The 22,257-nt window shown below is 51.5% G+C and overlaps 7 protein-coding genes across 7 annotated transcripts; 4 read left to right on the top strand and 3 right to left on the bottom strand.

Annotated features, from left to right (window-relative positions):
* Positions 1-550: 550 nt before the first annotated feature.
* NEUTE1DRAFT_98080 (uncharacterized protein) lies at positions 551-1,103 on the top strand (the record flags this gene model as incomplete). The annotated part of the gene is made up of 3 exons (XM_009849793.1): positions 551-703; positions 821-1,002; positions 1,046-1,103. The coding sequence occupies 3 exons, from the start codon at positions 551-553 to the stop codon at positions 1,101-1,103; spliced, it is 393 nt and encodes a 130-aa protein (XP_009848095.1).
* A 729-nt stretch (positions 1,104-1,832) lies between these two features.
* Positions 1,833-4,106, bottom strand: NEUTE1DRAFT_57860 (uncharacterized protein; the record flags this gene model as incomplete). The annotated part of the gene is made up of 4 exons (XM_009849020.1): positions 1,833-2,781; positions 2,834-3,071; positions 3,125-3,888; positions 4,084-4,106. 3 exons carry the CDS (start codon positions 3,850-3,852, stop codon positions 2,296-2,298), a joined length of 1,452 nt encoding a protein of 483 aa, XP_009847322.1.
* A 1,160-nt stretch (positions 4,107-5,266) lies between these two features.
* Positions 5,267-7,951, top strand: NEUTE1DRAFT_127697 (uncharacterized protein; the record flags this gene model as incomplete). The annotated part of the gene is made up of 4 exons (XM_009849792.1): positions 5,267-5,311; positions 5,389-5,600; positions 5,680-7,241; positions 7,296-7,951. The coding sequence occupies 4 exons, from the start codon at positions 5,267-5,269 to the stop codon at positions 7,688-7,690; spliced, it is 2,214 nt and encodes a 737-aa protein (XP_009848094.1).
* A 1,402-nt stretch (positions 7,952-9,353) lies between these two features.
* On the top strand, positions 9,354-10,958 carry NEUTE1DRAFT_57855 (uncharacterized protein; the record flags this gene model as incomplete). The annotated part of the gene is made up of 4 exons (XM_009849019.1): positions 9,354-9,483; positions 9,552-10,123; positions 10,177-10,265; positions 10,326-10,958. The coding sequence occupies 4 exons, from the start codon at positions 9,354-9,356 to the stop codon at positions 10,906-10,908; spliced, it is 1,374 nt and encodes a 457-aa protein (XP_009847321.1).
* Positions 10,959-12,070: 1,112 nt separating this feature from the next.
* NEUTE1DRAFT_107492 (uncharacterized protein) lies at positions 12,071-13,231 on the bottom strand (the record flags this gene model as incomplete). The annotated part of the gene is made up of 5 exons (XM_009849791.1): positions 12,071-12,408; positions 12,697-12,776; positions 12,896-12,900; positions 12,989-13,093; positions 13,229-13,231. The coding sequence occupies 5 exons, from the start codon at positions 13,229-13,231 to the stop codon at positions 12,071-12,073; spliced, it is 531 nt and encodes a 176-aa protein (XP_009848093.1).
* Positions 13,232-14,554: 1,323 nt separating this feature from the next.
* Positions 14,555-18,350, top strand: NEUTE1DRAFT_144251 (transcription elongation complex subunit; the record flags this gene model as incomplete). Its single annotated transcript, XM_009849790.1, has 5 exons — positions 14,555-14,821; positions 14,921-15,005; positions 15,062-15,183; positions 15,255-16,860; positions 16,914-18,350. 5 exons carry the CDS (start codon positions 14,645-14,647, stop codon positions 18,020-18,022), a joined length of 3,099 nt encoding a protein of 1,032 aa, XP_009848092.1.
* A 269-nt stretch (positions 18,351-18,619) lies between these two features.
* Positions 18,620-20,186, bottom strand: NEUTE1DRAFT_76528 (uncharacterized protein; the record flags this gene model as incomplete). The annotated part of the gene is made up of 2 exons (XM_009849789.1): positions 18,620-19,875; positions 19,965-20,186. 2 exons carry the CDS (start codon positions 20,184-20,186, stop codon positions 18,859-18,861), a joined length of 1,239 nt encoding a protein of 412 aa, XP_009848091.1.
* Positions 20,187-22,257: the final 2,071 nt, after the last annotated feature.

Below are 22,257 nucleotides of genomic sequence, written 5' to 3'. Positions count from 1 at the left end.
CGGATTCGGTATTCAATGACGTGGGAACCCGAACCAACAGACCTCCGGGCGGTTGGAATGCAAATCGCATAACAAGATGTACCAAAGACCAACCTACCGAACTTAGATGAGATTAAAGATTAGAAGAGGAGATGACCAGCATCTCTGCGTTGAGTAAGTCGACCAAGGAGAAGTCGAAACTAGGAACAGGCGTTGGGCCGGGAAGAACGGAGCCCGTATCGTATGCGATGATTATCGAACCGGAAACAGAAGACGCGAATGCATGGATTATATCGTGATGTAAGAAGCGACCCAAGGGGGGTGGGCTTGAGGTCGGGAAATACTGATTATGAAACGGATATCGAATGTGATAGGATAGGAAACACACAGGAAACACACAAGAAAGAGAGATGTGGAAATGATGATATTGAAGGAGGATGGAGATAGTACCTGAGAAAGAAAAGAGAGAACCCGGGAGAGGAAAGTCTTGGATGAGGCTTGAACGCCATGTGTCACACTCGGGGTCCTTTACAAGGTAACCAGACTTCCTGAACTCACGAGCCATGCCATCATGATGTATACCTCAAAGTCAAAAGCAGTAAAGTCCCGGTGTGCTGCGCTTAACGATGCCGGCAATCTCCTCGCCATCCTGGCCGCGGCCAATAACTCTGAAGTCGTACCCATGCCGTTCACCCGCAGAGACGCGCTAAACCTGCCTGAAGACGTGAGTAGTGAGCACCTTGTACCCGATAATTGATGAGCCCTAATCGCCAACTGGGGTTTATTGGAGCTTTCGCTATGGCATCATTGCTTGGAGGTCATGAGAGACCTTCCATTGCAGGCAGGGCTTCGACGGTGTTCATATCCCTTGCACAAGGCGGCTGACGAATGGAGCCGCGAAGAGGAACAAGCGATCTGGGGAGAGGCACTTGTCCTGGGCGAAATCCAGGTCCGCCGTCCTCTTATTGGTCTAAAAAGATGGCAGGTCTATTTCGGGCGCCATAGTATCCGGGATTGCACATGGTTGCCGACGGCAGAAGTGAGAAACACTGTTACGGTTCTCCAGTCGACTGGCCAAAGCTGGTATGCAGGAACAACATCCGCAGATAGATGTATGGCTGTGAAGGCTTGGAGCTGGGAAGAGGTGGGCGAGTAAGAGACTGACGCCCGGCACGCGCTTGGTCGGCGCTTAAAAGTACTTGTGGGCTAGACCCCGGAAACGCCTAAGGGTAGTGGGCGCCAACAAGAAATCAACGACGCTATTCCCGTTCGGGTACCGCCCCCAGATTCTCACCAGCCACGAAACTCGCCTCAACGATCCAGTGGTTCTGTACACCACACTGCCTTGAGGCGGGTTGTCTTCATCCCCCAAGCCACCATGATGCACTGCACAGCCACATCCACATGCTACCAGTCTTGACGAGGAAACAGCTTCCCAACGACTGGGAGACAAAGAGAGGGAGGGGAACTGCGCCACTATCCAGCTGGCCTCGGACCACGAAGTAAAGTTATGGTACCGAGGGCGATGCTGAGCCTAACGTGTTACCGCAAAAACCGAGTCGATTTGGATACCCTTAGGGGTAGGCTAAACTTCTTACAGTTAAGCTGGCGCCCAACTGCAAGCTATCTGTAAGCCCGCTGTAACCTCTGGGCGCTCAGAGTGGGTATGTGAACGTGGCCACACCTGGCACAAGGTGTGTACAGAGGGCTGCCAGCTGTAGGGCGCTCGCTTATGCACTGAGATCGGATATGGTGGCACGCTAAGGGAGGAGCTAAGGGGTATCCAAATCGAAAGAAAAATAGCGGTATGACGTGAGGTGGGCACATAAATGTATAGCACGGCGGTTGAGTTGTGGATAGATAAGCGTTCTTAGCCCCCCTTCCCTACGAGACACAATGCACTTGACATTTTCGTGATACCCTGGCGTCTACCGGTGTATCAACGTCGGGTAGTATCGAACGCGTCCTGAGCAATCTTGCTGACTGCAAAGGTAATTTATCTTTCGCCCCTTGTTGGTATCTCTTTGATCTAAACTCCCGATTCCCATTTTGAATGACGGAATATGCGCATCATGAGTTCACTCCCACATACCCTTTCCTTCTGGGCCTCCCAACATCGTGATGTCGCAGCAACGATGAAAAGACATGATCCCTCGCCTACGCTAGATGATTCAGTTGATAAACTCCTAGTGCACTAGCTCACCACCATCCGCTAAACTGCTGAGTCTCCGGCAGCGGCAGTGCCGGAGAGAAGAACGACTTCAACGACTTCAACGACGACGACTCCCCCTCAACACTCATTGATCGGCCAAATACCTAAGCGGCCGAATCAGTAGCGCTGGGAACGTACTCCGCTTGGGCCCTGCTCGACTTGATAACTTCTTGCACCTTCCTCTCGGTATCATCCAAGTCGTTGGGATTCAGCTGGATAAGGTCGATTCCGTAGAACTGAGCGATCTGGGAGAGCGCTTCGAAGCTCCTACGGTCGTGAACAAAGCTGATCGAGACACCAACACGACCGAAACGACCGGTACGACCAATACGGTGAAGGTATGTCTCTGCGTCCGGCTCCCTTTCGCCAGGTCCCTTCATCGGAATGTCGTAGTTAATGACCATGGACACACTGGAAACATCAATACCACGTGCCAGAACATTGGTGGTAATGAGGACCTTGGAACGTCCGGAGCGGAATTCATCGAGAAGAACATCACGGCTTTGGCCTTCGTAGGCGCCGTGAAGGGCCGAAACTTTGTGACCATCTGCTTCCATGCGCTTCTGGATCTCGTTGGCTGTCTCTCTCGTCTGGAAGCACGTTAGCAAAAGTCTACAGCAGTATTCGAGGGAAAAAACATACCCGGACGAAGATGACGGAAGAACCAATGGTCATGAGACCATACAGCTTGCAGAGAATGTCGTACTTGTCCTTCTCGGTAGGACAGTCCATAAACATCTGCGAAATACCTTTGACCGTAAGCTCCTTATGCTTGAGCTTCATCTGGTTGGCGTTGGGTGCGAAGCGCTCGGCGAATCTCAGAACTTTGTCTGGGAACGTCGCAGAGAAAAGGAGGATCTGAATGGTCTTGGGGAGCATGCTACTTGATGTCAGCAAAGACCGCATAACACAAGTGCCCAAAGATGAACTTACTTCTTGACGCGGACACACTGGTCACCCAGTCCCTGCTGGTCAAGCATGTTGTCGGCCTCGTCAATAACAAGAACCTTCAACTGCGAAATATCAAACTGCCTGCGCTTGACAAGGTCCATGACAGTTCCCGGAGTTCCCACGACGACGCTGCCTCTAACACCCGTCTCGCGCGAGATGGCACCGGGAATAGCGGCCTCGACAATCAAATTCTCGCAGAACTGACCGATGGTCTGGACAACGGTCTGGATCTGGCGGGCAAGCTCTCTGCTGGGAGCGAGCAGAAGGGCTTGAGGCTGGTGGGGCTTGGACAGGTCGATGCGGGAGAGAACGGTAAGGACGAAAGCGGCAGTCTTTCCAGTACCGGATTGAGACTGGGCAATCATGTTGCGGGGAGGGTCGGAGAGCATGAGAGGAAGGCACTTCTCCTGGACCTTGGAAGGTTTCTTGAAGTTGATGGCGAGCAGACCGCGGTTGACAGCCTCGGGGAGACCCAACTCATCGAACGAGCTGACGGAGTAGAGAGGACTTTCGGTGTCATTCTGAAGATCGCTCAACTTAATCTCGACTTCGTACTCGTTCTTGACAAGGTTGCTCTGGCTCTCCTCGATGGAGGTCTCGTTCTCGGGGGCCCTGGGCTCTTCGGACGCAGGGGCAGACACGGGCGCAGCCTCGGGGGCGGCAGCCGGAGCCTCGTCGGGCTTGGTGATGCGGCTGGCGAGATCAGCCATTATGACGTCGTGATTAGGATGACTGCTTGCAAGAATCAAAGATCGCACGGTCAGTACGATACGTTATATTTTTTTTCGCCCCCCCCTGGATATTCCGGTTACAGCAAGAAGCCGAGACGTGGGTGAGTCAAGTTTCAAGCTGCGCTTCGTCAGGTTTTGATGCCCCGCGTCCCAAGTCAACGCGTCAGACCCAGGCTGCAAGGACGAGAAGGCGCAAGCTGACAAGCTTACCTTAGAGGGAGTTATTGTTGGAGCAAACAAAATGCTCTTTCAGAGATCCGATGGAATCTTGAGCTGTTGGTGACGGACCACAAAGCAACTGCCAGCAGTGGTTTGTGGGCGGGAGAGGGAATGCGAAAGGAAAAGGAAGCTGGCAGAAAGAGATTCTGGCAGCGGCAGGGCTGACTTTGAGAGGAAGTCGCGACGCCATCAAACCAGAGTGATAGTGGGGCATCTGCACCTTCCTCTACACTAGTGTACGCAGTATACCTACTTGCTGCCCGTTCTAGTGTAGAGGTAGTAGCGTCGTAGTGTAGTCGGTACTGTACCTGCCCTGGAATTAACGCTTGATGCCCTGGCAGAAGCCGGAGGCCAGAATGGTCAAAGCACGAGCCAGCAGCGGGTGGCTTAGTGGCCGGGGTCCCGCCCGCTGTCTCTTTAAGGAGGCTTTAAGTCCATACCTACCTAGTAGTTGTTTCTTTGGCCAAACGAGGTTTCTCTTTCCGTCTTCTGAATTCCAATTCTTACCTCTAACTATCCCTAGAGTTACGTAACGAACGGATGCTTCTTCCGAACCAATCTTCATGCAGTTAACGCATACTGCCTGACCGCACTAGTAGTACCGGCCAAGCCGCAGGTCCGACGGCACAGCTGGAGCCTTCTTAAATTGAGTACCTCGAGGTTAGCCACCAGCACCCCAGTTCTCATTACTACCTACCTCTACCTAGGTAGGTACCCAAGCGCGGGGGCCATTCATCGTGCTCCTACATCCCAGCTCAGGTCTTGCCGGCTGCTCGGGCTACGGTGTACGGACCGGGATAACCAGCCGATTACATAGCACATCTTCAGCTGTTGGAGGGGTACCTCCTGCCTTCTCTTGCTTTCTTGCTCTACTACTTGCTTGTTCTTTAACGCTGTATCTGCTGTGCTTCTTCTACCTCTGCTTGGAGTAACACTCAAACGCTCCGCCGGTCCCGTCCATTCCTCCAAAGACCCAACGGGTTCCTGCCGCTACTTGTACATACTCAGGACCAGCACTGCACGATTCATCATCGATTCAGACACGACGACAGCCGACGGAGCAATCCCATTCATCTTCTCCCGAAGTCTAGATTGCATGTATACCCGACTACTGGTTTGCATGGTTATCCACGACGACAACTCTCCGTATTGATAGAAGCTCCTCCAACAAACTATGGCCGAGGGCGAAATCGCGCCATCCTTTGGCACCGTGCTTAAGGTTGTTATCATCTCACCTGGCCTACTCAGAGGCTTAAACTTGTGGTTGTGGTCTTGGACTGACATGCCCGCATGCAGGATGGCTTTAAACCGGCCAATGTCTATGTGGCCAACAACATTGCCTTCTTTGACGATGTGCAGGCTTTCTTCCGTGAAAGGAGCGCCGCCGAGAAGCGATATAGTGCCGAGCTGAGCGCAATAGCAAAGAAGTACTATGACAAGAAAGCCAAAAAGTCAACGAGCCTGAGTGTCGGCGACACCCCCACAATGACCCCTGGGTCCCTTGAGAGGTACGACAAGGCTTTGGAACATGGTCACATCTGCTTAGGTGTTCTATTCCAGCTGACTGACCGGTTTCCGTGTAACTAGCGCCTCGATGACTACATGGTCTACCATTCTAACCAAGCTTGAACTGGTCGCCAGCGAACACGATCGACTCGCGAACGAGTTTATCACCAAGATTGCGGAGCCGATCAAAGAAGTGGCCATTAAACTGGACGCGCAACGCAAACGCCAAGTCGAATATGCTGAAAAGCTAGAAAAAGAAAAAGAAGCCCAGTATGCCGCACTGCAGAAAGTCAAGACCAAGTACGACTCGGTATGCCAGGATGTTGAGAGCAAACGCAAAAAGTCAGAGTCGGCATTCGACAAGGCAAAGGCGCAGAGTTCGTTTCAACACCAGCTACAAGAGATGAACAACATGAAGAACACCTACCTGATCACCATCAACGTTACCAACAAGCAAAAGGAGAAGCACTACCACGAATTCCTTCCCGAAGTCATGGACAACATGCAAGATCTTGCCGAGTTCCGCACAATGAAGTTGAACGGGTTTTGGTCCGAAGCCACTCAGCTTGAGTTTTCCATGCTTCAGAACTGCAGTGGTGAGGTTGACCACATGGCCAAGGAGATTGTGCGGAATGAACCTCAGCTAGATTCGATGATGTACATGCAGCACAATACCGGTGCCTTCCAGGAGCCTCCCGACAAGGTGTTTGAGCCAAGCCCAGTATGGCACGATGACGATTCCATGGTTACGGACGAGCCAGCCAAAATCTATTTGCGCAATGTGCTGAATAAGTCAAAGGGCCAACTCGGAGAATTGCGACGTGAGGTAGATAAGAAGAGGCGAGAGGTGGAAGCAACCAAGCGAGCGAAACAGAGGGTGCTTGAAGGGACAGAGCAAACACAGGATGAGTTCTTGGTTCTCACGCAGCTCTTCTTGCAGCAAGAGGACCTGCATCAGGTCGACCGGAAGCGGTTGACAGCAGAGGTCGAGACGTCCACCATTACTTCAGCCGTTGGTGACGTGACACTGGGTGCCAAGAGCCACAATTTTAAGTCGCAAACCTTCAAGATTCCCACTAACTGCGATCTGTGCGGAGAGAGAATATGGGGCTTGTCAGCCAAGGGCTTCGATTGCCGGGACTGCGGGTATACTTGCCATAGCAAATGCGAGATGAAGGTACCGGCCGAGTGTCCAGGGGAGCTGAACAAGGAGGAGCGTAAAAAGTATAAGCAGGAACGACAAGAGCTGGCCAACACGCTGCTCAAGCCTTCCACATCGTCGAGCCATGTTAACGAGATGCCTGATCTCACTCGGTCAAACACAGTCAGCTCGGTGCGCTCTGGGTATGCGGCCAGCGCTCAACGATCGATTTCCGGGCCCATTTCGCCTGACGACGATGCGCCTCCAGATGTTCCTAACACAAGGCCACCGGCAGCCTCACCAACACCGTCTAGCGCACCCCGGAAGAATCGCATCCTGGCCCCGCCACCCCCGGCATTCATGAGCGAAGTGCCAGGAAGCGCCTCTAATGGCGGGGGGCATCAGGAACAGAAGGCGAAGATGCTATACACCTTCGAAGCTGGAGGTGAAGGCGAACTCTCAGTGCCCGAGGGAAGAGAACTTGTGGTCTTGGAACCAGATAGTAAGTACCGTTGCCCTTGGCATAATTGATACGAGTAGCTCACACACTTATTAGCGGGAAGCGGGTGGACAAGGGTGCGGGCTGGCTACAAGGAAGGCAATGTACCGACATCATATGTCGAGATACTACCACCAACTACTCCTACGGCTCTCGTACCACAGCACACGGGCCAATCGGGCCGGCCACCATCGACTTACTCCAACAGCGGCTCATCCATCGCGGCATCAACGAAGAAGAAGGGGCCTGCAGTGGCGCCAAGACGGGGAGCCAAAAAGCTTCAGTATGTTGAGGCGCTGTACGATTACCAAGCTGGTAGCGACACGGAGCACAGCATGACTGTGGGCGAGAGATTCGTTCTGATTAAGGAGGACCAAGGAGACGGGTGGGCAGAGGTCGAAAAGGGAGGAGTGACAAAGAGTGTCCCGGCGAACTACGTCCAGACTGTATAGTATACCTGTCGATGCGCTTCTCATGGCTCAAGACAGGTTCGTTTTGATCCCAGACTGAGCTTGGCGATGCGATGCGATAGCTCCCCGGCCTGGATCTGAAGATTGGATTTGATTATTACCCCATGGATACGGGGGAAAAGCTTAAATTAATTCCTCAGGGACCTCAGAAGATCTCACGGGCTCTTATTTGTACATCAGTCTTCAACTGCAACGTCGTTTTAGGAGTGTTGTTGATCGGTAGTCAGCTGAGTTTGCTTTCCCCCTTTCTCCCGTTCCCTTCTCATTACCCCTTTTTAATTGTTTGGGGTACCCTGCCAAGATCACGAGTTTCTGAAACGGTATGACGTAGTTGGTGCATGGACCAATCAATTTCTATCCGGTCTTCTTCCGTCGACAAGCCATTCACTTCCATCCAGAAAGCTTCAAGGTTGTCCATGATTGTCGTGAGTTCAAGCTTTTTGTGCCAAGGGCGCCAGTGATTCGGGTACCAGATCCATCTTGGGAGCTTAGATCACAGTTCGTGCCTTGTGTCGTCCAAGCTCACAGCCGCATTTTACTATGTTCAAGCCTGACACCGGGGAGAGTCGAATTCCGGAGTAAAGATCTAGCAGATTCAGCAAACGGAACAAGAACACATCGAGGCGGCTGGCTGTGTGTCGCGCAATCGCTGTCCTCCTTGCGAACTGATTGTTAACGCTTTGGTAGGTGACTCTCGTCCCACATGTCCCACGGACAACAATTCTGCAGGATGTTGTCGGAGTGCCCGAGTTATCCTCGACGGCTTGTTCTATTATTATCAAAGACCACTACGACGTTGGATGGCTTGCATATCGAATGAAACTCGTTATGTATACCTGTGACAGAGGAAAAGGCTGCAAATACCCCGAGGCACGACAGACGATCACTTCTCGATGCGTGGATGTTGATCTTTAGAGATTTGCAGGAGAGAGTTGCACAGCCTTCGACCTTGATGCAGCACTAAAGTTCAAGGTCTGCGCTTGCAGTGGAAAAGACATGAAACAGAAGCAGGTAAATCTTGAACATCCCGTTAATCTGTTCCTCTCTGGATCAATGACCGGGGCTCTACCTATCTTCAAACCTTGAATCATCGGCCTTTATGCGTCCAAGATGTTCCAATGCCAGGTACCCGCACCGGTCCGATCACCACTACAACTCCACCAAGGAACTTGCCCGGTCCATCTTGTGAAAGGAACACGGGAAGGGATGAACAATGCGCTTACCAAACAATCTGAACGGCTCCGGCTGGCAATTCGACGTCTGTGGTGACACGGCTGCTTTTTATGTGCTCGTCCCCCCCTCCTCGTTTCACTCCAGTTGCTCTATCCTTCAAGAGCACCTTCCACTCTCAACAACATTTCCGTGCTTGAAACGGTTTCCCCTCGTTCTGTACACAGGCTGTTTGCCCTATCCCCTCGTTCGGTTTTGATCGCATACATCAAGTTCTTCCATCTCTGATTATTTCTGTTTCACTTTGTTTACTTGGTCAATCTTCATAAAGCCCATTTTGGACTTTCTTGCTGGGCCTTCTATCACCCCTCTTCATACATAGACTGCCCGATAATTATTATCGACGCGAAATCTGAACGCCTGCAGCAAATTCGCTTACACATCACATACTCGAGAAAGTATTGGCGCCACCAAAATGAAGTCTATCAGCTTGATGTCGGCGTTGGCGTCCATCGCTAGCCTCAGTGCAGCGACCCCGACGCCAACCGAACGGGAGCAACCACACAAGCGGGCTGATCTCCCTGCTGTCACAGTCTCCGGAAATGGTGAGTGGTTCTGGCTTTGGAAGATGTGACCTTTCAACAAGCGGAAATGCTGATTTCTTTGTTGATAGCCTTCTGGAAGGGCAAGGAGCGCTTCTATATCAGAGGAATCGACTACCAGCCGGGAGGATCGTCCGGCATGACGGATCCCTTGGCCGATCTCGACATGTGCAAGCGCGACGTTGCCGAGTTCAAGAAGCTGGGAGTCAACACCATCCGTGTCTACATGGTGGACAACTCCAAGAAGCACGACGATTGCATGAAGCTCTTGGCCGATGCCGGAATTTATGTCGTTATTGACGCCAACACCCCCCTTTACTCGCTTAACCGTTACGACCCCCATCAGTCCTACAATGACAAGTACCTCCAGAGCGTTTTCGCCACAATCGACGCTTTTGCCAAGTACGACAACACCCTTGCCTTCTTCTCGGGCAACGAGGTCATCAACGATGTGGTCAACAGCACCCTGGCAGCCAAATATGTCAAGGCCACCACTCGTGATATGCGCCAGTATATTGGCAACCGTGGTTACAGAAAGATTCCTGTTGGATACTCGGCTGCGGATGTCTCTCAGAACCGCATGCAGCTCGCCAGCTACATGAACTGCGGAACTGACGACGAGAGAAGCGACTTCTTCGCCTTCGTAAGTTTTCCTTTGGGTCGATTGGGCAGTTCAGAACCTGACATCAGATACAGAACGATTATTCCTGGTGCAGCTCGAACTTTGTGGACTCCGGCTGGGACCAAAAGGTGAAGATGTTCACAGGTTATGGCATCCCCATTTTGTAAGTCTTAAATTTTCTCAGAGAAATCTGCCAAATCAGCATATCTGACCTTTTCATAAGCCTTTCTGAGTATGGCTGCATCACTCACACCCGCGACTTCGCCGAAATTGGGGCTCTTATGAGCGACAAGATGACCAGTGTCTACTCGGGAGGTCTTATGTACGAGTATGCAGTGGAGGAGAACGGATACGGAATTGCCAAGCTTGGCCCTGGAAGCAAGGTTGAGGAGAAGCCCGAATTTGCCAACTTCGCCAAGGCCATGAGCAAGTACCCGGTTCCCACAGGTGATGGCGGCTTCACCTCGACTACCAAGGCCGCTGCTTGCCCCACCAAGGACTCCAACTGGCTCGTTGACTCTACTAAGCTCCCCGCTATCCCCGACGGTGCCAAGAAGTTCATGAAGGACGGCGCTGGAACTGGTCCGGGTCTGAATGGTGAGGGCTCTCAGCAGGCCCAGGGTACCAGCACTGGCGACGCGGAACCGGGTTCTGGATCTCCCACAAACACTGCTTCTCCCTCCAGCAGCGGCGAGAGTCAGAAGAAGTCCGGAAGCACCCGCGGTATCGGTTCCGTTGACAAGGCTCCTTTCGTCGTCACCGGATTGGTCATGTTCTTCACCTTGACCGGCACCCTTCTTCTCTAGGTTAAGGAACGATGTAGCTTGGCGTTTGCTAGATCTACAAGTTGATGATGAGGTGTTGAAAGCTGTCGTCCAGCTGGATTTTGCAGCGCAATGTATAGTATAGAATAATGTCTTTTTTTTTTTTTTTTTCTTCTCCCATACTTTCTTGTCAAGACCGTGACAAACATAATCCATTGAGACACTGTCTTCGAGTTTGGATGTCATTGTAAATACCTACATCTGGAAGTAGTTCCAGAGTTTTTCTTTTCTTTGGGATATTCTGCCAACCTGCTGATTACATCGACTGAGGCTTGTTGAGTGTCCACTTCTACCTTCAAATACCTGTCCCTAGTTCCTTTTGCTTACCAACTGAACAAAGGCAGAATAGTAGGTATATAACTCACCTTCCTCTTTCGCAGCAAGGATGAAGTGCTTCACAAGTCTACCCTGTCCGTACCTTCTTTGATAAAGGGAGGACAAACATCATTGGCAAAGTGTGGACTACCTGCAGCCGCCGTGCTTGCCCTTGATACTCAAGCGACCAGTACAGACCAAGGTGACAGGATCTCCTCCGGACCATGTATATCATGCACTCATCGAGCCCAACACTGGGTCCATTAGTTTAGGGTCTTTCTGCAGTGTGCCGTACCCGACCCCGGTTCACGAAGATGCGCCGTGTTCAACTCGGTTGCAGGTCATGAAATTCTTTCGAGCAAAGCCGGGATTTTGGTATGCTGCCAACGACTTTCCGTGTTTGCTCCCTACCTAGAATGTTGAATAGTGCCCTGCTACCGTTAACTTTTCTAAATTTTTTATTTTAAAATTTTTTTTATTTTTATTTTATTTTATTTTATTTTTATTTTTTTGGGTTGTTGTTTTGTTCTTCACTATCTGTTTTTCTGTGTCACACCTGGTGACTAAAAAAACATCAAGACGAGACCGGAGGACCTACTTAAGATGAGAGGTGGCTGTCTGCGAAAGAAGACGAAATAGTCTGACCAATCACCAACACGAAGAAAACTGATTTCTGTTCCCCATCTATGTCTCTAATATATCGCATCAATAGCCCATAACCCCCATTTCATCCTCCACACCTTTAAATCCCAACAAGTCCATCTTCTCACCCTCATTCCCCCAATGGACCACTCTCCCCTTACTCCCCATTGCGCAAGCTTTCAAAAATTCAAGGCCAGTCACAGCTCCTGCCCACCAAATCCGCCAACTTCTCCAACCACACCTTATCGACCTCATCGAACCCGTTCAGCTCCGCACAGTCCACATCGATGATAGCCACCACCCTATCATCTACAACAATGGGAACCACAATCTCGCTCTTGCTGTCGCCGTCGCAGGCGATGTGGCCGGGAAAGGCGTCGACGTCGGGAACGAGCTGAGTGGTCTTGGTGGCGGCTGCGGCACCGCATACGCCCCTGCCGAAGGCAATGGTTTGGCAGGCTACTTTACCTTGAAAAGGGCCTAGAATGAGTTCGGTGGTGGAGGGGTGGTTGAGGGTGTAGAAGCCTATTATGTGGGCGGGTTAATTTGGATTTGGAAGAGGCTAAAGGAAAAGAGGGGAAGGGAGAGAGAAAGAGAGAGTCAAGTGTAGTGAGATGAGGCGTATAGAATTGTTTGATATGTAAAGTAGTGATGCAGTGAGGAGAGGGAGATGTTGTCCAAAAAGGACAGGAATTTTCGACGAAGCAAGGTAAAATGAAAATTGAAAGGAGAGATCATGCCCGTTGAACAAGCAGAGGTAGGAAGAAAAGCTGGATGGGATCTTGAACTGGGATGAACACAACAAATACTTACCAGCCCAGTTGACCTGGTTGCTCGGAGCCGGAAGAGACTTGAAAGCGTGCCAGAGAAGGGCAGCGCAGTTGGACAAATTGCTATTTTGAAAGAGTACATTAGCACTAATGAGGATCTTGTACGTTCCATCTGTTGTTTTCAGGACGGACCATCCCGAGAAGGGGCTGTGGGGTACATGTGGGAGCCAACGTTGACTTACCAAACCTAACGAATGTCAATCATTCAGGTTACCTTTTTAGACATTGTCCCTTCTTGATATGGTGGTGCAAGCAGGCTTGGTTGCTCATCTTACCCAGTTCCTCTGCTCATAGAACAGACCTTCAGCTTGGTCGAGAACCTGCTGGTAGGCCTCTTCCTTGGTGACGTTGGCAGCAAAGTTGGAAGCGTCGGCGTGAACCTATAAGACGAATGTCGTGTTAGTCTCAACCGTCCTCAAGGTTGGAGAAGCCTGTAGTTCGTAGGTAGGTATGCGCGATGAGGTCTTCAACTCTCTCAAAACGATGGATTGGACTGATTTAAGCTGTTCACGAACCATTTTGACGTATTATTATGACCCTGTTCTTCCTATGTACAAATTCTCAAAATCGACCAAGAGTGGTGGTGTTGGACACCGAGGAAGCGAACTTCAACTTTTGAAATTTGTCATTCCCGTCTTCATTTCTGAATCTGGGGAAGTGGGGCCAAATGGCACTGCTCCGGTCCGTGCGGGACTGCCGCCGTACCGGCAGCCGATGGGCCGGTCCCGACTGGCCCCCGGTCGATTCACGATTTCGATCCCAAAGGAGGACAGGACTGAATCACCAGCCGGATAAAGGAATCGAAACAATTGTCTGGATACTTACTAGATGGTTTGGTGGGTGGGAGGCTCGTCCTCGCTTCATACTGGGAAGGATTCAGCTCAAGAGCCCTTCTTGTGACGTTGTGCTGATGACAGCTTGTCTTCTATTAGTGATCTGATAAGTTTCCCGTCGGGCAGGTGTTGACCAATTCTTCCATCTCATGGCGGTATCTTCCGCAATGCCGCTCTATCAAGTATAGATGTGAAACATCACAGATTTTCCGAGCGGCATCTTAGACATTGCTCTTTGCACTTGTACGCGGTGTCTGGTCCCGTCGAATCTATTCTTGAAGATTGTGTTGCTGTTGTTCCGCACAGTGATTGCCATCACTCGTTCATTCATCCATTGGTATGGGTATCAGCTCTAGGTTGATCGCTGCTTAGGTGGTTCTTTGCGTCGAAGTAAAGAAAGGTGAGTTCTGGTTACTAGCTGAGGTGAATGGAAGTTCGGCACCCCAGAGCTTCGCTTGCCAAGACTTTAATCGTACCTGTACATGCTTAGCCTCACCCCTCCCGTCCCTCTCGCTGTTTCCATTCTACGCCCAGTCCCGCCTGTCTCTCTTTCATCTGCATGCACTCACTGCAGTGCACCTAAAAGGAAGAGGTACAAGTTCGACTTGAAGTTGACAGAATCGTAAGTTGTTGGATGTCCCGACGACACCATTTACGTTCGTCTGTTTCCATCCTTCACCAATATACTTTACGATTCCCATACTATAGACCTTTCACGAATACCACCATTGCCGTGGCAACCAGCAGATTATAGCTGCCTCAGGCATAGAACAGAACCTCTTAGGCATCCTAACGCGAAGGCAGTGGACAGGGGCGCCAAGAGCTGTGGCCCGTGACGTGAGCGACGCGCGACACGGGAATTTATGTGTCTTTGGCCTGGAACCGGATCCCGGCTGGCAAGCACTGTAGAGTACTAGCAGTGCCGGCTGGAGAGGTGTGGTAGCCTTGTTCCTGTCATCTTGAAGGGTGTCTGCCGCCACCGTCAGTACCAGAGCAAGCAGCCCCTCGCAGAAAGCACGACTTCACCCAAACCCAAACCTCTGCTGATTTGATTGTTTCTGCCATCTTCAATCGCGCGCCGCTGTGCCGTCGCTCATCATGGCAGACATCAAAATCGACAGCAAGGTCTTCCAGGAGCGCGTCTCGCACTTCTACAATGCCTGGAAGGCCGACAAGCGCTCCGGAGACGCTCTCTTCGGTGGCGTCTCTTCCATCGTCATCCTGATGGGCAAGGTCGACGAGAACCCCGAGTTTCACAAGAACAACGCTATCCATGTGAGTTATGCCCTCTGGAGAGCCCGCTCGGCGTGCGCTGGCTGTACGTCTGGCGCGCCATTCCAGTCAACCGACAGCTGCTGATAGCTCTACGTAAAGTTCTGGCTGCTAGGTTACGAGTTCCCGACGACCCTCATGATGTTTACCCTCGACACCATCTACATTCTCACCACCCAAAAGAAAGGTTCGCTCGGTATTCCCGACCCAAGAACGCGGACAAACTATCTGACACGTTAATAGCCAAGTACCTCGACCAAGTGAAGGGCGGCAGATACCCCGTTGAGGTCCTCGTGCGAGGGAAGGACGCCGCCGAGAACGAGAAGCTTTTCATCAAAATTACGGATGCCATCAAGGCTGCGGGCGTAAGTTACATCCCATCCTGGGCGCACATCAACATCTCGGTGCGGTTCTAACAAACTTCCCCTCGTTATAGAAGAAGGTTGGCGTCCTCACCAAGGACACCTCCAAGGGCCCCTTTATCGACGAATGGAAGAAGGTCTATGCCGATAACTGCAAGGATGTGGAGGAGGTTGACGTTGCCCAGGCTCTGTCTGCTGGCGCCTTCTCTGTCAAGGATGAAACCGAGCTTCGCGCCATGCGCACCTCGTCCAAGGCTTGCGTCGCCCTCCTGACCCCTTACTTCCTCGACGAAATGTCCAATATCCTCGACCAAGATAAGAAGATCAAGCACAGCGCGCTAGCCGATAAGGTCTTCAACAAACTGGAAGACGACAAATTTTGGAAGACCGTTGAGCTGCCCAACCGACAGAAGCTCCCGGCTGACCTCGATCCCGAGCAGTTGGACTGGATTCTTGGACCGATCGTCCAAAGTGGTGGCAAATTTGACCTGAAGTGGCAGGCTGATTCTGACAATGATATACTCCACCCGGGAATTATCATCGCGGCTATGGGTCTCAGATACAAGTCCTATTGCTCCCAAATTGCCAGAACTTTCATGGTCGACCCCAACAAGTCCCAAGAAAGCAACTACAAGTTCCTACTTGCTGTCCACAACCTCATTCTCAAGGAGATCCGGGATGGTGCCATTGTCAAGGATGTTTACACCAAGGCCTACAACTTTGTGCGGTCCAAGAAGCCCGATCTTGAGAAGCACTTTCTTAAGAACGTCGGCTTCGGAATCGGCCTCGAGAACAAGGACCCGACCTTGATTCTCAACAATAAGAACACCCGTACCCTCAAGGATGGCATGACACTGGTTGTGACCACCGGCTTCAGTGATATCCAGAACCCCAATCCCCAGGACAAGAACAGCAAGGTTTATTCCTTGATCCTTTCCGATACGATCCGTGTCACTAGCTCCGAGCCGGTGGTGTTTACTGGCGAAGCGCCTGTCGATGTTGATGCCACCTCGTTCTTCTTCAAAGATGAGGAAGAAGCACAGCCCACACCGAAGAAGGAGAAGCGGGACTCTAGGGTGGGTGCTGTTGCAACCAAGAACATCACCAGCACTCGTCTACGCTCTGAGCGTAATACAACGGTTGATGAGGACGCGGACAAGAGACGTCGCGAGCATCAGAAGGAACTTGCGCAGAAGAAACAGAAGGAAGGCTTGGCCAAATACGCTGAATCTACCGCTGATGAGAATGGCGTCGAAATCAAAAAGTTCAAGCGCTTCGAATCTTACAAGCGGGATAATCAATTCCCGCCCAAGGTTAAGGATATGGGCATCGTGATTGATCAAAAGAACGCGACCATAGTACTGCCTGTTATGGGCAGGCCGGTACCCTTCCATATTAACACCATCAAGAACGCAAGCAAGAGTGACGAGGGCGAGTGGTCATTTTTGAGAATCAACTTCCTATCTCCTGGCCAGGGTGTGGGTCGGAAGGATGAGCAGCCCTTCGAAGATGCATCTGCGCACTTCGTCAGGAGCTTGACTTTCAAATCAACCGATGGCGATAGGTATGCTGACATTGCAAACCAAATCTCGAACCTCAAACGAGACGCTGTCAAGAAGGAGCAGGAGAAGAAGGATATGGAGGATGTAGTTGAGCAGGACAAGCTCGTTGAAATCAGAAGTAAGTCGCTTACCCGGATCAATTGTCATCGCAACATACTAATCAACTATCAGACCGTCGGCCCGCCGTATTGGATAATGTCTTCATCCGGCCGGCCATGGAGGGCAAGCGTGTGCCTGGTAAGGTGGAAATTCACCAGAACGGTATTCGCTACCAGTCACCTCTCAGCACAACGCAACGCGTGGATATCCTCTTTTCCAACGTTCGCCACCTCTTCTTCCAACCATGTCAGCATGAGTTGATCGTGATCATCCACATCCACCTCAAGGATCCCATTATCATTGGAAACAAGAAGAAGACGAAGGATGTCCAATTTTACAGGGAAGCTACCGACATCCAGTTCGACGAAACCGGCAACCGGAAGCGCAAGTATCGTTATGGTGATGAGGATGAGTTCGAGGCTGAACAGGAGGAACGCCGGCGCCGCGCAGAGCTCGATCGCCTGTTCAAGTCGTTCGCGGAAAAGATTGCTGAGGCGGGCCGCAACGAAGGCATTGAGGTGGACATGCCACTCCGCGACCTTGGTTTCAACGGTGTACCGTTCCGCAGTAACGTGTACATCCAGCCCACCACGGAGTGTCTCATCCAGATCACCGAACCTCCATTTATGGTTATCACCCTCGAGGACATTGAAGTCGCACATCTGGAACGTGTTCAGTTTGGTCTCAAAAACTTTGATCTGGTGTTTGTCTTCAAGGACTTCACGAGACCACCATACCACATCAACACCATTCCTGTCGAGTCTTTGGAAGATGTCAAGGAGTTCCTTGACTCGTCCGACATTGCCTTCTCAGAGGGTCCTCTCAACCTCAACTGGGGCGTCATCATGAAGACGGTCACTGCCAATACCCACCAATTTTTCTTGGATGGCGGCTGGGGCTTCCTGCAGAACGACAGCGACGACGATGAAGTGGAGGAGGAGGAAGAGGAGAGCGCCTTCGAGATTGACGAGAGCGAACTGGAGGACGCTTCCGAGTCTAGCGAAGAGGATTCCGAGTACGACTCCAACGCCTCGGAGGAGGCCAGCGATGAGGCGGAAGACAGCGAGGAAGAGGAGGGCGAGGATTGGGATGAGTTGGAGAGGAAGGCTAAGAAGCGCGACCGAGAGAGCGGCTTCGACGACGAGGAGGAACGCGCGGCACCCAAGAAGCGGAGAAAGTAGACTGATTAGACTCGGTCTTCGTCCGCTTGAGCTCTTCTCGCGATATGACAAGGTTAATCGGTCGACTTTTATTTTCCTTGTGAGTTTGCATATCTTGGGAAAAGGGTTTCAAAATCGGGCCTGTGTACAAGTTTGGCTTTCTTCAGACTTTCCCTTTTTTTCCTCTTTCCTAGGTCGGCGTGGATTTGGTTTTGCGCAGTCTTTTCTTCTTCCGATGGGCAAATTTGTCTGGCGTGCAAATGGGATATATTGTTTGGTACTGTAGTATGAACATAGTAGGTAGTAGTAAACTACTTGTTTCACACAATCTGGCATAGTGACTGGTATCATACTTCCATTGAAGTCGTCACGCGAAAGGAAGTCGAGCTTGTGGTTTTTTTTTAAAGAATTGTGAATAGATAATGAGATTTACATCCCATGAAATGCATCTGTACTAAGTAGTAAAACGGAAACTATACCAAACCCAAGACGCCGTTCAGTTATTGATATCCCAAAAAAGACTTGTGTAAGCGCGTGCTGAACTTCAAAACCCAGCGAAGTTTTTGGAAACAACAACAGGCAAAGCTCACAAAGGGCGGTTCCGTGTTGGATCAGGAATGCCGCCCTCTCTCTCTCTCTGTCTCCTTGTCTCCTTCTCCTCACCCTTTCCGCCTCTTCTATCCCAATTCATGTTTCGACCAGCCAGCCAGCCCCCGTCCTAGCCTCATCCCGCAGGGTAAGAATTTTCATCACATCCATCCAACCATCCATCCATCTCACGGCGTAATTAGGGTCTAAATTATGTCTTCGTTCTTTGTGTGTTTTGTCTTACTTGGTTTGAGTTCTGGTTGTTCGCTTCACGTCGATCCAGCCTGAGCGGCCGAAGGCTGATTCCACGACAGGTACGACGGGTCGCCCAGCTTACGAGGCTTCCATATGAAGAAAGACAAGACAAAGTAGATGTCAAGAATGAGGCAGATGCCGCCAACAATGAGGAATATTATCCCTGGCCAGATGTTGCGGGCGCCCATGGCAGTGATAGTGGTGAGCACGATGGACTTGTGTCCGTTGTAAACGGTGGTGTTGAAGTTGTCGACAATCTCAATCCGGTAGTTGCCCGCCTTCATGGCGTCGTGCTCGTTCTTGCGCACCAGCTTGTAAAAGTCGGGCGAGGCAGCGAGCATCATCCAGTTCTGGAAGTCGGCCCAGTTCTTGAGGTCGGGAAGCTTGGTGTCGTTTGTGTAGCCGTTGGGCCAGGCTGCCTCCCAGTTGGGTGGGGGCACGATATCGGCCCGCGAGTACTTCGTCTCGCCGTATAGGTCCTTCAATCCCTCCCAGCTGATGTCGCCGGCCTTGTTGGACATGACGTAGTCGGTAGAGTTTTGCTCGTTGTAGGGGTTGGAGAAGGTGTCGTTGAACATGGAATTGGCCACCACGCCGCACGGGTAAATGACCTTTCCGCTTCCTCGAGGGTCGAGATCCAGGGGCTTGCAGGTCGAGCCGTCGATAACATCCTTGGATACGGCATCGCCCAGAAGTTGCTTGGCGTTGAACGAGTTAACGTAGCGACGATGGTTCTGGTAGAAATTGTCGAGATGGTAGTAGAAGCTGACGGGCGCCGGGAGTTCCTCGGGAATAGGGAATGAGATAACGCAAATGTTTCTTGGAGCCGTGACGCCGCTCCATTCAAAGGTTACGTTTTTCTCCTCAACATGCCATGTCGACATCTTTTTGGGGTCTAGGTTCGGATGGTCGGCCAGGGCTTTTGACGTGAAGTGCGACTTGATGTTATCGGGTGGAATCGGTTCCTTTGTGCCATTTCCTCTGGGCGCCTCTCTGAGACAATCTGTGTAGTCGATACTGATATCTCGAACCTAAAAAGATGGGTGGCATGGTCAGCGGCTGGTCGGACACTTTTTGCAGCAAGTGACAGGGGGCACAGAAAAGAACCGGGGGAAAGTACAGTGAAGGCGAGATATGTCAAGTAGGCGCCGAAGCCAAGATAGATGGCGGCGAGGACGGTGAAAATGGAGACGATAAGTTTAGGCGTGAGCACGCATTGCCAGGCGCGCATTCGTTGCTGGCGGAAAGCAGTGTTGGGTGGACGGTTCTTGGGAGCATCTGTCTCTGATGAGTTGCCGTCCTGGGAGCCATCGCGGCCGCCACGGCGACGGCGAGGTGCCATGTTATCGGATTATTCCAGCGACTATTGTCGTCGCTAAAAGGTTGGAAAGATTCGAAAACCAGAAGAAGGGCGCTTGTGATGATGCAAGTGGAATTCAAGCCGTTTTGTAAAGTTGATGGAACGGCGGCGCCAGGAACACACGCACAGGGACAGAGTCTAAAGGTGGGCAATGGAATTGTCAACGAACAGTTTGAGTCGTCGGGCGCTACAAGGACAGGACGGACGGGCAAGTCCACTGCACTCCATCGCTGCAATGGCTCGAGACCTGAGTGGGCAGTGGAACGCGGACCCGGACCCTTCGGCCTTCTGGGGCGTTGCAACAATTCGAAATGGTCCGTGCCTTCCTCTTGGCAGGGAGGCTGTGAGTTTCCATTTCAGGGTTTGGTTGTCCGACGTCCGACTTCACACTCGGATATCATCATCTGAGCACTCTCACGAGATGTCTCACGTGAGCGAGAGCTTGTCCAGGCCGCTCAACTGAGGGAACCGCTGAAGGCAGCACACGCACGGGCCATTCTTCGCTGCCCCGCGAATGCACGTCAACAGTCATCTAAAGAGGTGCTTCTTTACATAGAACACAACAACAACCTCCAGAATCGGGCACAGAGTGAGCTGCCAATCTCTATATGTGCCACCAACCTCTCGCTTTATTTCACTTTTTTGCACACCGTTTCTGTTCTGCGACTTCAGATCAGTCTCACTATCTGGTACAAGAGTGATATATCAGCTGTGTGTCTTGTGTTTACCGTTCGGCGCCCGGGTGGTATCTCGGCCTTTTGCATATCAGTATCTTGATTGCAACATGTTCCAGGTCTCATCCGCTCCACTTGATCTGATGGGGTCGGGGACCAGTCAACCGGACACTACATATGCAACCAGCAGCGTTCACGCGCAAGTGATAGTAACAATTGTTCGTGCAAGTTTGACAGGAAAAGCGTTAGAACCCTACACAAGCAACTTTCAGCACCACGACGCGAAAGACTTCGCCGTCGTGTGCGTGAAGCCTTGTGCATGTGTACAACGAAGCGTTGAGACAAAACGGCTGCCGAACAGCATCGAGATCATCCATGGGGTACTGCGTAAAGCTGATAGATAACGCCAAGTCTTCGGGGATGGTTGCCACCCGCAAAAAAGAAGCTGTTTCTGGCTTCTCTAGTCGAGTTTGGCTCGCAAAACGTTACGAAATGGCTGCCGAGATCTGCAAGAGAAGCCGAAGAAGAAGGACAGCATCAGACTCACACGTCAGACACCCGACGGGGGCGGATGGGTCAATGAGGTATTGAGGTTACAGCCAACCAGACTCTAGACCACATGTGTAACCCCGGCGACAGAACATCTGAATGGCAGGCAATGCGGGCAAGCTGGCACCAGAGAAAGAGAGCTGGCACACGCAAGACAGGCAATTGGACAGGCCACGCAGGGACACAAAAAGAAGCAAGGAAGAAGAGGGGGGGAAGTCGCATGAAGGCTCGTGCTTGTGTTTTCTAGAAGGATTCGACAGATTTGAGTCTGTGATCGTGCTTGACGGAACTTGTGGAGAAGCAACAAGGAGCACAAGAGAGGTGGGTCTTGCCCCCAGCAGGGAACGGAGGAGGGCATTGCCTTCATTGTTCCAGTTGTCTGTTGATAGTCAATCACTGACGTGGCTTCGAAAGATGTTGGTAGAATGATGGCTGACGAACATCAACGCGTGAAAAGATGAGGAGTTGAAGATTCAGCGCCGGCTGCTAAATCCAAAGCCAATTCCATGAGGTGGTTCTGGAAGCCTTCCCGTCTGTGACACGGTCCTAGGTACTTCTACTTACCTACCTTAACGGCCAAGCTGAGGCAATGGCCGGGAAGGGAAATCGCAGAGAACCCTGCACGCCAGCACGGCAACGGTCGACCGTCCAGCACCTTCACGACCCAAAACCCAGATAACGAGCGCAAACGGCATCACCCACCCCACCTGCCCGCCAAAACCTAAAGCTTCACCTCCTCCACATCACTCCCCTCATGCCAGCTTTACTGCTCTCTGTGTTTCCCGCGCTTCTACTCTCGCCGTTATAACAAAGACAGTAATAACCGGAGA

The sequence above is a fragment of the Neurospora tetrasperma genome (assembly GCF_000213175.1).
Source record: "Neurospora tetrasperma FGSC 2508 unplaced genomic scaffold NEUTE1scaffold_1, whole genome shotgun sequence".
NCBI lineage: Eukaryota > Fungi > Ascomycota > Sordariomycetes > Sordariales > Sordariaceae > Neurospora > Neurospora tetrasperma.
This window is presented reverse-complemented; position numbering and strand designations above follow the sequence as displayed.